At 52.1% G+C, this 15864-nt stretch overlaps 1 protein-coding gene and 1 long non-coding RNA gene across 5 annotated transcripts in view; one reads left to right on the plus strand and one right to left on the minus strand.

Moving 5' to 3' along the window:
• Nucleotides 1-7168: 7168 nt before the first annotated feature.
• LOC131482682 (uncharacterized) lies at nt 7169-7996 on the minus strand. The gene is made up of 3 exons (XR_009247234.1): nt 7885-7996; nt 7672-7778; nt 7169-7368 (listed from the first exon to the last, which is right to left on the minus strand). It is a non-coding gene; the product is annotated as an uncharacterized LOC131482682 (long non-coding RNA).
• Nucleotides 7997-11648: 3652 nt separating this feature from the next.
• The window catches only part of EBF1 (EBF transcription factor 1), a 398831-nt gene continuing 394615 nt past the window's right edge, over nt 11649-15864 (plus strand). For 3 of the 4 annotated variants that reach the window (XM_004587484.4, XM_036496965.2, XM_012927679.3), the window contains exons 1-2: nt 11649-12585; nt 15232-15388. In XM_004587484.4, coding sequence (XP_004587541.1) covers nt 12452-12585; nt 15232-15388 — 291 coding nt within the window. In that variant the 5' untranslated portion in view covers nt 11649-12451. The remainder of the gene's footprint in view (nt 12586-15231; nt 15389-15864) is intronic. The other variant, XM_004587485.4, reaches the window with a different exon arrangement.

The raw sequence follows: 15864 nt of genomic DNA on the forward strand, positions 1-15864 counted from the left end.
AATACCAGCCTCTATGGCTCACTTGGATAATCCTCCCCTTGCAAGCACTGGGATTGCATCCCGGCTGCTCTACTTCCCATTCAGCTCCCTGATTGTTGCCTGGGAAAGCAGTGGAGGCTGGTCCATAGCCTTGGATCCCTGCAGCCACATGGGAGACCCGGAAGAAGTTCCTGAGTCCTGGTTTGAGGTCAGCTCATCTCAGGCCATAGCAACCATTTGGGGGTGAACCAATGGATGGAAAATCTTCTCTTTCTCTCCTTCTCTCTGTAAATCAGCCTTTCCAATAAAAGAAAAAATCTTAAAAAATGATCAAGACCACAGACTCGTAAAAAACCTCTTTGTTAATTTTTAAGTTGTTTATTATCCAAATGTATTTAATACTGTTATTCTTGGCAACCAATCACTTCCTAGGCAGGATAGCGAACAGACTGTAATGGTTTCACCTTATAGTACTTGTCATATAGTCAATATTTTATCACTGAAGTTTCCTGAAAAATCATGGGAAATTTTCTTAGATGACTAGATAATGAAACCTGGGGGAGAAGAGTTCCTCAGTGTAGAAGCATACTTTTTCAACTGCCTAGAAAATGATGAAGTGTTTTTCATGGTTCCAATCTATATGGCCCACTTTTTCTAGCATATGCCCACATTTAAAAATATCAAGTTTGAAAAAAAAGAAGTACTCTCTCTTTAGCTCAGGAAGCAGTTCTTTTAAGTTTGGATCTGTGTTGAGGAAGGTTAAGAAGGATTTCATAAACTTCAGTCAGGAACTGAAGCATAGGATCAGTCATACACTGTAGCGTCATTGCCTAAACCTGTTGTCATCTGGCACTGACTCAACATTCTAGCTAGCAGGAAACTGGATGGTGTCTGCAAAACCATCTTTTCCACTTACTCTTGTTCTCCAAACATGTAATTCTCTTAGGCTCTTAGAACAGAATACTACACATTGGGTGGCTAAAACAACACACATTTAGACCTCACCGTGTTGAAAGCTGGCAAGTCTGGAATTAGGGTGCCAGCATGGTCAGATTCCTTCAAGAGCCCTCCTCCTGCGGATAGCTGCTTTTCTGCTACTGCCCTGGGGGTATGGGGGGGGGAAGAAAATGGGTAAGATTGTACTAATAAGCACTTCTTCTTCCTTAGGGGTGTGGGTAGAGAAGAGAGGAAAAATTGTCACAGTTTCTTTTGTGAACACTAATTGCATCACAGAGACTCCATCTTCAGGACCCCTTCTAAATTTAATCCCCTCTGAATTGACTTTGAGAGGTAAAGACATTACATTGGAATTTGACATGTCTGAGTTTCAGGTGGCACAAACATTTAGTTCACAACTCCAAATGAGGAAACTGAAGTGTGGAAACATTAAATGACTTGTTCCTGAAACCCAAATTGACTGGCTAAGTATTTTTGCCTTTCACCCACCTGAAACCTGGCAGAGAAAGAATTGTTTCTTTCCCAATGTCTTCACACAATTCTTCTTTGATGCAATTCTCATTACGTCTCTGTGAACCACAGCCTGTAGGACTCCCTTCATGGTGTAACTAACTGCAGGAGGTCCAGCAATAATTCTGAGATTCTGTTTAAACATTACTAAAATTGTTTCTGCTTTTCAGAATTCTGGTGTCTGGATCCTCAGGAAATGTGGGAAGTAACAAAGAACATGAGATTTGGCTTTCTAGCTGCATGATTATATTATTGAACAGGACGTGACAATCATGTCTACTTTCCACTCCATGGGAAGAATGTTTACGTTGTCCACACACACAGGAAAAAGTGAATAGTTACGGCAGAGAATTATGGCAGAACAAGCAATCGTTGAGATTTGCATTACACAAAAAATTCATTTCCCTTTTATGCTAAATATATTTCATAGGTATGAGGCCCTCCATTCCACATTCTCTTGTGGAGTGGACCTGCAGGAAACTCCAGCTAGGTGTGATCAGCAAACATGGTAGGGGAGGAGATGAACTTTCATGCTTTGTGCTTCTGTCTGAAAGTGACACCTGTTACTTCTGGTAATTCCTCATTTGCAGAGGTCAGAACACTTCAACACTGCTCTGTGCCCGGAAGAAGAAAGCCCAGAATTTTGGTAAACATATCTGAAGGTTATCATCATAAAAACAAACAAACAAAAAATACAAGAAGAAAATAAAATTGTCACTTGGTTAAAAATCTAGTGTCTCATGCTATCAATATATGTCAAATTCTAAATTAAGAATAATATGTCAGCTATGAAATATGATCTTTTTAATGCATTAATTTGCTAAGGTGAAGTTGCTGAATTTTTTCCGTACCTCCATTCAACTATGTTGGATGGAGTGAGAAGCAGGTACAAGTGAATGAAACTAATTTGGAACTGGGGAAAAAGTTTTTCAAAGTGGATTATGGGACAACGAAATGGGGAGCACACTTATACCTTTTTGTGGATTTTATTAGCCTCATTTTTCTGAAAGGAATTGTGTTTTTGTGACATGACTATAGTAGGTAATAGTCTTTCTGAAATAATTTGATACTAAGATGGGTAGCACAGCCCTATCAAGCAGAACAGTACATTTTCACCGAAATTGTTAACGGGAGGGGTGTCATTGTTAATGTGTTGAGAATAGACCCTAAACTTCTTTTATTTTAAAAAGATCTATTTATTTATTTTTGGAAAGACAGGTTACAGAGAGAAGGAGAAAAAGGGAAAGACCTTCCATCTGCTGGTTCACTCTCCAGGTGGTCACAATGAATGCAACTGAGCTGATCTGAAGCCAAGAGCCACGAGTCTCCTTTGGCTCTCCCACTTGGGTGCAGGGCCCCAAGGCCTTGGACCGTCCTCCACTGCTTTCCCAGGTCACAAGCAGGGAGCTGGATGGGAAGTGGAGCAGCCGTAGCACCCACATGGCATCCCAGCGCGTGCAAGGTGAGGATTTAGCTGTTAGGCTACCGCACCGGGCCCAACCTTGAATTTATAAGCCTTAACCTTTTTAGGAGATAATTGAAGACCTAGAATATGTTCAAAAAATTCTCATTTGTTTCTTGTATTTGGGTACAATCATTTGCTTAGCCATATATTTTTAAACTATTAATATATTCATAGCAAGTAAGTTTTTTAAGTGGGGGAGAATTAAAACTAGCTCAGAATCTCCCCTAAATTAAAAAATAGAGTGTTGTACTTTCCATATAGTAAGTACTTTCGTAAGCTTTATTGGTAAAACTCTACAAAGCAGGGGAAAAAGGTGAGAGGCAAAGTCCACTGATTTACTATTTAATTATCTGCCTCACCCTGTCCCTTAAGGTTTTAACACTGAGTTGGGCTAGACTTAACACGGCCACCACCACGAACTATACACACTTAACCACCTAATTCATGTTCAAGATGAAAATGAGACTATACTATCAAGCCAATTTCATAGGCAGGCTCAGCGAATTCTGTGTAAGTGATGCAAGTCAATTGTGCGTTCTTATTTTTTTAAATTAATTTTCCTAATTATATAATAGAATTTTAACTGTAGGTGCTATGCTAAACTCTTTGGCATTTCCGTTCCGTCATTTAATCCTTACAGTAAACCTCCTTGTATGAGTGAGGCAGTTGTGGATTAAGGGACTTGACCAAGGTCTCCGAGCCAGTTGCCTGTGGAATACTCCTAGACGATGTCTCGGTGTGCTTATGTTTCTGTCAAGGTTCCTGATCATCGCAGTGCTTCTCCTAAACCAACTCTCACAAGCTTACTCGTGAATATACCAGCCCCTTTCGTGTCTTACTCTATTGTGAGACCCGTGGATAGAGCTGAATAAAGCTTTGAGCCACAGGAATTAAGCGAGCTGTGGGCCAGGCGTTGTGGTACAGGTGGTTAAGGTGTTACTTGTGATGCGTGCTTCCCTTACCTGAAATCAAGTCTCACTTGCACGTGCAATCCTTGTTAGACCCAGATGAAGCTCCTGGCTGATGGTTTTAGCCTTACCCAGTCCTGGCTATTGTGGACATTTGGGGAGTAAGCCCGGGGGTGGAAGATCTTTCTTTCTCTCTGTCTTCCTCCCTCTCTGTCACCTCACCTTTAAAATACAGAAAAATAAACTTTAAAAATAGTGAGAGATGCATTTCTTAAAAAGAAAGAAAAAAGGAGAAGTGAGCTCTGGCATCTGGTATGGGATTCAGCTCTGCCATGTGACCTACATCAGCTTCTTCATCTGTGAAATGGGAATGATGTTGGCACTAACAGTGAATAGGCCTGAACGTTTAACAATCTACTTGCACACAGGAAACAAGACCCCTACCTTAGACCTTATACAAAAGTCAACTCTCAGTGGGTCATAGGACCTGATCGCACCAAATTACTGGAAGAAAACATCAGGGATACTGGAGGATGTTGGTGAACACAAAGACTTCTGAAAAAAACTCCAGAAGCACAGACAAAAGCAACAATTGACGAATGGGATTACCTAAAGCTGAGGAGCTTCTGCACTGCAAAGGAGACACTCCGCAAAGCCGAGAGGCAACTAACCACAGTGGAGGAAGAAAATATTTGCAAACTACGCAACTGATAGAGGCTTAATATCCAGGATCTATAAACAGCTAAAGAAATAGAACGATCCAGTTAAGAAATGGCCATAAGACACCATTTGGCATTCCTCAATGGCTGAAGTACAAATGGCAGTGGCCAAGAGACACACAAAAACATGCTAACGATAACTGGACATCAGGGAAATACACATAAAAAGCACAGTGGATTTTCATCTCATCCTACTTGGAATTAACTGCCATCCAAAAATGAAAAAATATCAAATGCTGGCAAGATATGAGGGAAAAAGCTACCCTAATCCACTGTTGGTGGGAGTGTAAACTGGTACAAGAGTTACAGAAGACAGAATGGAGACTTCAGACATTTCAAAATAGATCTTCCAGATAACTCAGTCACCCCACTCCTGGGAATTTTCTCAAACAAAGATAATTAGCATATGAAAGAGTTACCTCTGTCCCCAGGTTAAGGCAGCTCAATTCACAATGGCTAAGATATGGAATCAACTCTATTGTCCATTAACTGATGACCGGATAAGGAAAACATATGATATATATATTTTATATATAAACACAATATGGAATCCTACTTAACCATAAAAAATGAATGCAACTAGAAACCACTATACTTGGGGGAAATAAGCCAGTCCCAAAAGGACAAATGCATTTTCTCTGATATGCAGTAGCTAATACAGAATAGAAAAAAAAATTGTGTGGGAACAGCAGCAAAAAATAATGCTCTCTAATATGCCATGAATGTGAATTTTAATTGCGGTGATTGGGTGAGGGGTATTAACCATCGAGGAAGCGCCCTTCAATAGGGGAGGGGTGAGAGCCATGGAAACATATTTCCTGTCCAAATGGGGTGTGACAGCGCAGGAGAAAGCAGGGACCCTCTGTGAGCAGTGTGAATTTCATCCCGTCGACCTCTCGGTTGGTGATTAGCGGGAACCAGGGCTTCACAAGGTGCAAAGGGGGAGTGTCTGGGGTCCTCGAGGTTCAGGCAGAGAATGTTGTAGAGAAGAAAAAGGCCGCAGGGAACGGAGACCCCGGGCTGGGCACTTGGGAGCTTCGGGAAGTGCCAGCCTCCAGCGGCCGAGGCGGGAGGGGGTTGGCGGGTCGCGAGGTGGCGCTGTGGCTCCATCTCAGGGGAAGCGTGGGCGCCCGCGGGTCACCAGCAACGCCCAGGCTGTGTCCAAGAGGTGGGGGCAGGCCATCTCGGCGGGTTTCGGGTCGTCCTCACCACAGCCACCCAATAATGACCGTGGTAAAGAGAATAAATACAAAATAAACAGATAACGCGAAAGCGGGTTCCTTTACGACACGCGGCATCAATAATCAGAAACTGTCGGCGAGGAACAATTAAGAGCGCGGAACTGTCCAGCAGGGACCGTTCCGTTTAATTGGTTCGCCTGCAGTGGGAACTGGCCTCATCCTCCCGCAGCTGAGCTGAACGAGCTGGGCGCTGGCGCTTACCCGAGGCCTCCGCCTGGGTCCCCGGCCGCGGAGGCGGCTCCTAGTTACCTGCAAAGCGGAAGGAGCAGCCGTCTGGACGCCTGCGTGGCATTGGACCCTCTCACTTTCGCCTGGCTGGAGCTGGACTGTTAGGACTTCTTTGCTGGGGTTGTTAACAACCTTTACACTGGACCCACATACAAGTTCATGTTCATAGGCGCGTGTGCGATGCTCTTGCACACTGCACGATACTTGTCTTGCACACTCACATAAGCCAGACTCCCAAGACACACGGACGCAGTGCACGGATGCTGACGTGCGCCCACGCTGCTGGACACGACCGCCTCTCCAAACACGGGCGCACGCCGCCAAGTGCGTGCTGTCAGTCACCGGCACACAGGCGCGCTGCACAGGCCCACAGGCGGACAGGCACACTTGGCGAGTGCAAACATGTTTGCACATCACAACGTGTGCATCGCGCACTGCCCTGGCTAACAAAGACTCTGCAGTGCAGAGTGACGCGTAAAATATCCAGGGAAGTGCACCTCTCGGAAAATTCGCGGGCGAACTTTTTTTTGTCACCGACTGTCTCTGGCTAAATACACCCTTCTTTCTGCAGCTGTCCCCTAAGTAGACAGGCCGTTTCTGCTCTCCAGGTCTTCACACACCAAGGTTTCTTCCAGAGGGCGTGCGTTGCTGAAGTAATTTACAAAATTCCTGGAGCGCTCTTTCATTCTGGAGCCTCATCTTCCGAGGGAACCCGGCTCTCCTGCAAGAGCCGCTGGGTGCAGAAAGGTCCCGCCCCAGGGCAGTCTCAGACTTGGAGACTGTGTCAGATAGCGAACCCCAGATCATTCTCCCTACAGCCAGCCACGAATGTTTAGCCACTGCCGAGCTTTCTTCGCTCTCAAGAAAGCGCATCAGCAGGTGTCCAAATGTATGTTCTCTGACTGGCATCGTGGGCTTGGCGGTTAAGTCCGGTGTAGGTCGCGTTCATGCAGGTGGGCTGCCTGAGCTCTCAGACATCATCTTAGCCTGGGAGAAGCGGCTAATGGGAGGCCGCGAGGTGCGTCCCCGTTCCCTGGCCCCGCACGTGGGCTCTCTGACCGCGCGAGTGTCCATTCGGTCGGTACAGTTCTCAGAACTCCCCCCTCCTTTGTTTCTCTCTTCCGCGTCCTGTTCTAAGGGGACAAAGTGTGTACTCGCTCCTTTCTCTTTCGTGAGACGGATTTCAGACAGTCAAGGGACCCAAGGAGCATTTGAGGGCAGGAAATCTGCACCGCCGCTGCGTGGGTGGGTTTGCGCCAACGCCAAGGGCAAGGGCTCTGATGAAATTTCAGCAGTGTGGCCTTGGACACATTTGTTGTTGTTTTTCTTCCATTTCGCTCACAAGGCCTCAGTTTCCTCACCTGTAAGATGGGAGGGTTCTCCACGTCAGTGGTGGAAATTCTGTGAATTCATGCTCGTAAAGCCTTCAGTAAATGGGATCTATTATTACCTGGGACCGCCCCGGGGGAAACCCGAAAGAGCCGGCAGGCTCGCTCCCGGAAAGATTGGTGGGATCCCCGACCCCTAGGTTTCTGGTTCTGATGACAAGTCCCACTCCTGCTACAGAGCACCCCCCTCCCACCCCAGGTGTCCTTCGCCGGGTTGCCTTTGCACTTCTCTGCTTCCCCGTTGGTACTACTGGGCGAAGGTGTGCTCCAACGCACTGGAAGTGACTGGAAGCCGCCTTCTCGGGAATTCTGGGCTGGGGTCAGTGTCTGGATTTCCGGTGTAGCCTAGGGCTGACGGTCCCTTGCGTCCCCCAGGACGGCGGCTGGAGGGCAGAGACAAAAGGGTCAGAGATTTACGGGCGGCGCGTCCGTGGTCCCCGCAGGGCTGCCCCTCTGATCCTTGCCGCCCCCACAGCCCCCGGCCGCTACCATCTCCTGTCCTTCTTTTCCGGACAGCGCCTCGGTCTCTGCCCTCCTCCGTCCCGAACTTGAAAGTTGCAGGGCCGGCTTTCTTTGGTGCCGGCCGGGCGCGGGAGGACTTTGCGCCTTCACGCTTTACCGCCCGGTTTGCCTAGAACTTTGGGGGTGCGTTTTAGCCCTTTCCCTCCTCGCTGGCAGCCATCCAGACCAAGTGGCAAGGGGAAGGGGCACCCCCTCCCCACAGGCCGAGGCTGTTCTAGGGGAGCGCTCTCACCCGCGGAACTGAGAATGGGGGAAATTTCTAAGGGACAAGTCCCAAGGCTGGCCTCCTGGGGGCGGGCGAGCAGAAATGATTCCCTCCCTCCCTGGGACGCCCCCGCTGGCCCGGTTCGGCCGGATTTAGCTGGCCTCTTAACTTCAGGGGAGAGGATGTGTTTCCTCTCCCCAAACACCCCAGACATTACTGCGGTGACTGAAGCCCTTTAGGAAAAGCAATTCATTTCCTCTCGTGTTGAGCAGGGTTGGGAAAGCCAGGGAGAAGTTCCATGTGGGACGGGGAAGCCCATAAACCTGCTCACCTGGTGGGAGTTTCCTTCCAGCAGGCAGGGGAGACCCCAAAAGCCGGGCTGCTCTGCCTCCCATCTGGAGCAGCGCGGGCTTGTGCACACTAGCCCTGATGGCTAACTAACTCTGAGAAGCTGGGCAGGAGGCTTCCCCAAGTCTCTTCAATGGCTCCTCCCAGACGCAAGCTCATTCCCCAGGCTCAGGCTCTTCCTCACTTCTTTCCTACTTTCAGAGATGATACGCGTTGTACCTGATAGCAGCACTTTCCAAATACTCTCAAATACAGGTTCCCAGGATGCTGCAGGTTTGGGCAAGGCCTGGCAATCTGTATTTCAGCCTTTTATGTGATTAGGCAGCTGAGCTCGGTGTCTGGCGTACAAACCACACTGAAATCAAATTATACGTGGGCTGGGGAACCTGGACAATTCCATTCACAGAAGTGACATCTCTTCACAGGAGCTGGGACTAGAAAGTGGAAAAGATGAAGCCAGTCTCAGTATAAACGTCACAGTTAGCCCTGACCACACTGGCTTGTTCCCTGGATGTGGTGCTAACATACAAGGGACACACTCTAACGCATTTAAGAGGTTCTCTTTCAAAGTTTAACATTGCACTTGCTGGCTCCACATTCGTGGGAGGATGACTATCCACCACAACACTGCAGCTCTGTTGGCCTGGGTGCCATTCCTAGTTTTTCTCTCCTCTGCCCACCTGCCCCTCATTCTCTGTGTCTCTTTCTCATCTTCACCTTTCCCTTCTTCCTAGTTAAGCATCTAATATGGGATGGGAAAGCCAGGTTGAAAGCACATGGACACTGAGAGGAAAAGCTATGAATACTCTGCTTGATTCAAATAAACTGCACCCATGGTCCCAGGGACGGTGTTGGCTGTCTGCACAGCCAGAGGGAATAAGTCTTATCAAAAGACTCCTGCCCTCTTGCATTTCTCTTCCTTCTCTGGCCTGGCAGATGTGGAAATTGCCTCCCTCGTAGTTAGTTCCTGAACAGATTGGCTCTGGGGCAGGACATGGGCTGCTAAGGACTTCTTTCTCTGCCAATTTCTCATTTGGGATCGTGGTTTCAGAAGCTTCCAGTAACACATGCTTTACAGATGCTTTGAGATTTATAGAAGCTTGACACCCAGCAGTGCACCTGTTGTGTGTCCTTTGCTGCTTTTGGTCCCCAGAGTGGCTGTCTCCTTTTCCTTGATACCTTCTGCACCAGCTGCTGGCAGTGACCTTGCCCATCACTGGATTATGCGCCCTACTGGCCTCGGCTTGGAGTCCTGCAGACGGTTTACAGCTAGTTAAAGTAGAGGCTAGGGTCTTATGCAAGGGCCATCTGGGGCCCATTGACAAGAAAGTCCTTTCTGCTTCTTGATCCCCTACTCTCAATGAAGAATCTGTTCCTGGCAGGGGATGGGTTTGATACTGTGGACCCCAGGGCAGGGGCATTGGGTTAGGCAGGGAGCTTTGGGAAATTTAAAACTGCACTTAAATTCCAAAGAGATGGAGAAGGATGACTTCCCTTATCCAATCCACAAACTGAACACCCTTTCTGGTGTCTCCGCTGGCATATACTGCTGAACTGGGAGCCCTGGTAGATGCTATCGGGAGTCCAACGGGTCTGACCATCTCCTTCAGGAACGTCTTAGAGGAAGTGGAGCTAAGGATGGTTGCAGGGAGAAAGTGCCTGCATGGCAGGCACGGAAGGGTTCCGTGTGGAACGGTCTGCAGAGTGGCCTGCGGATACAGCATTGTCTGAGGATGCTGACCACGCACCCAAACACCTGGAGCACATGATTTCATCCAGTTTTGGCATCCAGGAGAGTCTCCACTTCCCTGTTCTGGCAAAAGCACAGAGCATAACTCTTACCTGTCTCCACTTAGCCAGGGCTTGCTGCTTTTCACTCTCTGGCTCCGTGGGCTTCCTAAATCAAAGGGCGGAGGAAGCCCTGCAGAAAGGGGATCTGGATATGTGGCAGAGAATTTTCTCTGGTGGAGTCCTTGGCAGGTTTGTCTGCAGCCAGGGAGCTCCTTGGGGGGTAGTGAAACAGAAGTTGACCACGTGCTTATCAGAGGTTACAACCTGCTAAAAAAAATGATGCGGCACATTACCCGGAAGCATGCAGTGATTTCCTCGGCCAGCCACAGGCGTGTATACTCACGCAGGAGGCCCATTCCCCCTTCTTGCTCTTTTTTCCTCTCTTTCTTTTCAGTTCCGCCCCCCTCCGTCTTTCCCTTTCTTCTTTGCTCTCTCATTTTCTCTCCCCACTCTTTATTTCCACTCAGAAACCGTCTACGTGGTCGTGGCTTCGGTAAAGAAACCACTCTGAGGCGGGGGCCGACGGGTTGAGCACTTTATTCGAGAACATTTTAAAATGCACCACCCAGTGCATCCCCTCCACCCCACCCTTCTTCCAACGAGCGCATTCATTCCACCACTCGCACCTCTTAAGGACTGCGAGAGAGAGGGGGAGAGAGAGAGAGAGAGAGAGCGCGAGCGAGCGAGCGGCAGAAAGAAGCGTCTAACGCCCAGAGACCCGAGGTTAGCGGCCGCGCGAAGTGAGTTTGAAGGCCGTCCTGACTCTCCACTCCCTGAGGGACCCACGGTGCCTCGCGCGCGGGGGTCTTGGGTTCAGGTGTATCCTCCACGCGCTCCCAGCCTCAATCTCGCCCACCTCCAATCCACCCTATCGCCCCGGTCTCAAAGCGCAGACGTGGACACCTGGGACTCGCATCCTACTTTTCCTGTCAGGGCTATCCCAACTCCTTCCGCTTTTGCCCCCCGACGTCCCCGGAACAGCGGAGCAGGACGCGGCCCCGTCCCTGGGAGGGCGCACCCAGTGTGCCTTGAAGCGCTTTCTGGGCGCAGCGAGGATGCGAAAGGACTGTCCGTGGCCTGGAAACTAAGACCTCCCCAGCTCACACCCCTGGGCAGGACACCCTCCCCGTCCCGGGTCCCCTCTCCCAGCCGCCAGCCCTGGCGCTGCGCGCGCGCTCGCTCGCCACTTTGGCGAGGAACTTTGGCTCCCCCGCGCCGCCCGGAGTGGGATGCTAATGAGGGAGCGGGGCCTGGCGCGCCGAGCCTGCCGCCTCAGGAGCCGCGATTGGCCGCGGCGAGGCGGAAGGATGACGTTATGCAAATGAGGGGCGGGGCCGGGGCGCGGGCCCCGCCTTCCCCGTTGGGGTTAGTGTGCCCGTGTTTAGCTCTGGGGACAGTCAAACTGGATTCCATAGGGAAAGCCTGCAAATCACTTCTATTTTAGCCGGGAGAAAACAGAATCTCCATCCAGCGGGGTCCACCCCTGTCTCTTTCTCCCTCTTCTCTCTTTCTATCTCTTCCCTCCCCCTCCTCCCCTCTCTCCCCTCCCCCTACCCGCTCTGGTGTCTCTGTCTGGCGACCAGCGTCCTCCTCTGCGCGCAAAGGAAAGAAACATCTTTGGTTGGGAGAGAAGGAGGGGGGGAAAAAAGCGAGCGAGCGAGCGAGCGAGAGAGAGAGAGGAAAAAACTTGCCTGGTTGTGGAAAATGACACTTGAAGTAGCAAAGCCGGCAGCGCGAGTTGAGCCTATTGTTTCTTAAATTGCCATCAGGTTTTTTTTTCTTCCTGCTTCTGCAAGTGGAGGTACCGTTACAAAAGGCCCCTCCTGTCCTGCACCGGCCTGTGACCACTACAAAAAAAAAAAAAGCGCAAAAAAAAAAAAAAAAACACCCCAACCAAAAATCAACCAACCAAACAACCCCAACAGCCAAGCATACATCTCTAATTTTTTTTATTTTGGTCTTTTCGTTGGATTTTCCCTTTTTTCTTTTTTTTTCTTCTGGTTATCGCTCAGTTTTGAGCGAAGGTTTACAATTTTTTTAAAAAAATTTGCTTTCCAGCCCGCCTTGATCTTCTAGCGCGAGTTCATCGTCTCAAAAAAAAAAAAATCTCTGGTTGGCGTTTTTCTTTGCTTTTTTTTTTTTCAATATTTTCAAGGGGGAGGAGATTTTCCACAAGAAAAGGTTGTTTTCATGTTTGGGATTCAGGAAAGCATCCAACGGAGTGGAAGCAGCATGAAGGAAGAGCCGCTGGGCAGCGGCATGAACGCGGTGCGGACGTGGATGCAGGGCGCCGGGGTGCTCGACGCCAACACGGCGGCGCAGAGGTGGGGACCGCGGGGGGACCGTGGCCGGCAGCCGTGCGCGGGGCCGGGGAGGCGGCGCGGAGTGGGGACCGCGGGGGGACCGTGGCCGGCAGCCGTGCGCGGGGCCGGGGAGGCGGCGCGGAGTGGGGACCGCGGGGGGACCGTGGCCGGCAGCCGTGCGCGGGGCCGGGGAGGCGGCGCGGAGTGGAGACTGCGGGGGAACCGCAGCCGGCAGCCGTGCGCGGGGCCGGGGAGGCGGCGCGGAGTGGGGACCGTGGCCGGTAGCCGTGCGAGAGGCCGGGGAGGCGGCACGGAGTGGGGGCCGCAGGGGAACCGTGGCCGGCAGCCGTGCGCGAGGCCGGGGAGGCGGCGCGGAGTGGGGGCCGCGGGGGGACCGCGGCCGGCAGCCGTGCGCGAGGCCGGGGAGGTGGCGCGGAGTGGGGACCGCGGCCGGCAGCCGTGCGCGAGGCCGGGGAGGTGGCGCGGACTGGGGACTGCAGCCGGCAGCCGGGAGGCGGCGGTGGCCGCAGGGCTGGGCCGCGCGGCAGCGCCCGCCGCTCCGCTCTCCTCCCGGGCGCGGCGCTTCCCGGCCACTGCGCCTGGGTCGCCAGCGGCCGGCCGGAGAGCCCCGGGAACGCTTGGCTGGCACTTTCCCCTGAGTCGTTCGCGACTGTTTTCATTTTGTTTTACCCCTGAAGAGGCGTCTCGCCCGCGTGATGTTGTGTATATGTTTTTCTGTGATCACGCTTTTTTTTCCGGCCAGCTATTTTTCTTGCTGTTTTCTCTCCTTAACTTCTTTCTTTCCTTCACTTCTTTCTTTCTTTCTTTCTTTCTTTCTTTCTTTCTTTCTTTCTTTCTTTCTTTCTTTCTTTCTTTCTCTTTTTCTCGCTTTCTCTCTTTCCCCGTTTACTTCCTTATTTTCTGCTCTTCGTCCTCCCTCCCTCGCTCCTTCCATTTCTTTCATTCTTCCTCGCTCGCTCCCTGCCTTCTTTCCTTCCGTCTTCCTTTCTTCTCGTTCCCTCAGTCTTTCCCCCTTTTGTCCGTCTTCCCTTCCTCTGTCCTTCCTCCCTCCTTCCTGCTGCCCACTCCACTCCGTCCCCTTCCTGAGCTTTCCTCGCCGCCTCCCCGCTTTTCTCTCCCCATTTCTGCCTCGAGTCTTCTCTGGTTTCTCCCTGTCAGTTTCTCCCTCCCTTTCTGTCTCTTCAGCGTTGAGTTTTTCTTAGTCCACACGGAGAGCAACAACTCCCAACTTTTATTCCAACACCTCCTCAGAGTCTTCCCCACCCCACACCCCACCCTCTGTCCCGGTGGCCCCATCCAGCCCCTCTGCCACCGGCAGCTTCGGGGCCGCCAGCCTGTGTGATCTGGAGGCACTGCCCTTGGAGGTTGACCTGGGCGAACTTTTGTTGGTCACACACCTCATGCCCCTTTCCTGGGAGCTCCTGGTCCCGAATGAGAAATGGCCCCCTTGGTATGCTCCCAGCCCGCCACCTGAGCTTGGGACAGTGGGGGCCTCTGATGGTCTCAGGCCTGACCACACTCAAGAGTGCGGAAGGGGAAGAAGGAAGGTGCCCGCTTCACCCCCACCTTCCCGAGGCTGGAGGGGACAAGCGTCCCCAACACAGTTCCCACCGCCGCTGAATCTCAGGTCGGGGGCGGTCGGTAGTGAGAGTGCGCGGGGTGACCGGGCGGGAAGCGAAAGTGTGTGTGTGTGTGTGTGTGTGTGTGTGTGTGTGTCACTGGCGTGTATGTGATGTTTGTGCCTGCGCACGCCGGTGTCGGTGTCGGGCAGGTCCCGTAGTCACGACCGCTGTGCACCCTGAGGAGATTCAGTCGGGCGCCCTGAGGAGATTCAGTCCGCAGCCCCTGGCGGCCTCACTCCGCCGGCCTCCCCGGCGGCGGCAATTAGGAGCGACGGCACGAGTGGGAGGATTTCTGTCCAACAGCCAAAGTTTGTTGGGATAAGTCTTAAAAAAAAAAAAAAAGCCCGTCCCCTCTCCCACAGCGACCACCTCCGACAGCTTGGCGACCCACCCTTGGACCCGGCTTCCCCTTCGGTTTTCTCCCGGGGGTTGGGTGTGGGAGTGCGGCTTCCTGAGGCTCGGCGCTCGTTGCCCGCCGGCTGGGACGCGAGAGGTTTCCTGCAGAGTGGCGGCTGGAAGGCCAGCGCGCCTCCGTCCCTTCCCACCTGTCCACATAGCGGGCACACAAGACTTGGGTGGGTGAGCGGCAGGAACTACCGGCCGAGCCCCTTCCCGGGAAATGTGACTTGTGTGCGTTCTCCTTCGCTAACTGCGGGGATACCCTAGTCCGCGGTCACTTCGCCGGCTCCATGTTGGCGCGCGTCAACCGGAGTAGGGGCTTCCAGAAAATCGTCTTGCGCGCGAACCCCGACCAAACTTTCACGCCTCGTGGCTAGTTCTGAGGTGGCCCGCTGGCCTCGGCAGGGAGGACGAGGACATGCGCGGAGCCTCGCGGGTCCCCTCGGCCGCTACGCCCCGGGGACCTTGAAAGGGCGTGAGGGCAGCTCACAGAGGAGTTGGGGGCAGAAGCCGTGGGTGTTTGCGGGGACACGCGTGTCGGCCTCTGGCAAGGACCGGGGCGAGGAGGGGAAAGCGGGCCTGGGGCGTCTGGCTTTGTGGTCTAACTCTGCGTCTTTGGCCGCAGCGGGGTGGGTCTGGCCCGGGCTCACTTTGAGAAGCAGCCGCCTTCCAATCTGAGGAAATCCAACTTCTTCCACTTCGTCCTGGCCCTCTACGACAGACAGGGCCAGCCCGTGGAGATCGAGCGGACAGCCTTTGTGGGGTTCGTGGAGAAGGAAAAAGTAAGTGGGCGCGGCGCAGCAGGCCCAGGCGCCTGGGAAGGCTCGTTCCTCTGTGAGTGCGAAGCATCTAAAACACACTCCCATATGAGGGGCCCCCCAAGCCATTTCCCATCCCAGATGGAAAAAAAAATTGTGAGGAGTCCCCCGGTAGTTGGAGAGGAGCATGCTGGCTCCACAGCCCCAGACATAGGCACCACGGATGTGCCAGTCCTCCTTGAAGACCTCGAATCACCTGCCTGTGACTACCCAGGTCCGAGCGAGCCCCAGGCCCTGGGGAAGAGTCACGCCAACAGAATTCTCTGGAAGGGGACCACGTGGAAATGGAGGAGAGGGCACAGTTGGCTACATTTTCTGCTCTCTGGGGACTGACTGGGTGGTGGGTGAGGAGATCCAGGTTTGGGGGAAGTTGCTGTAACTTGATGAACTGGCTCATGCCGATCTCTGTCTCTCTCTCAACCGCTCTTGGCATCTCCTGT

Source organism: Ochotona princeps, chromosome 19, assembly GCF_030435755.1.
Source record: "Ochotona princeps isolate mOchPri1 chromosome 19, mOchPri1.hap1, whole genome shotgun sequence".
In the NCBI taxonomy this organism is placed as follows: domain Eukaryota; kingdom Metazoa; phylum Chordata; class Mammalia; order Lagomorpha; family Ochotonidae; genus Ochotona; species Ochotona princeps.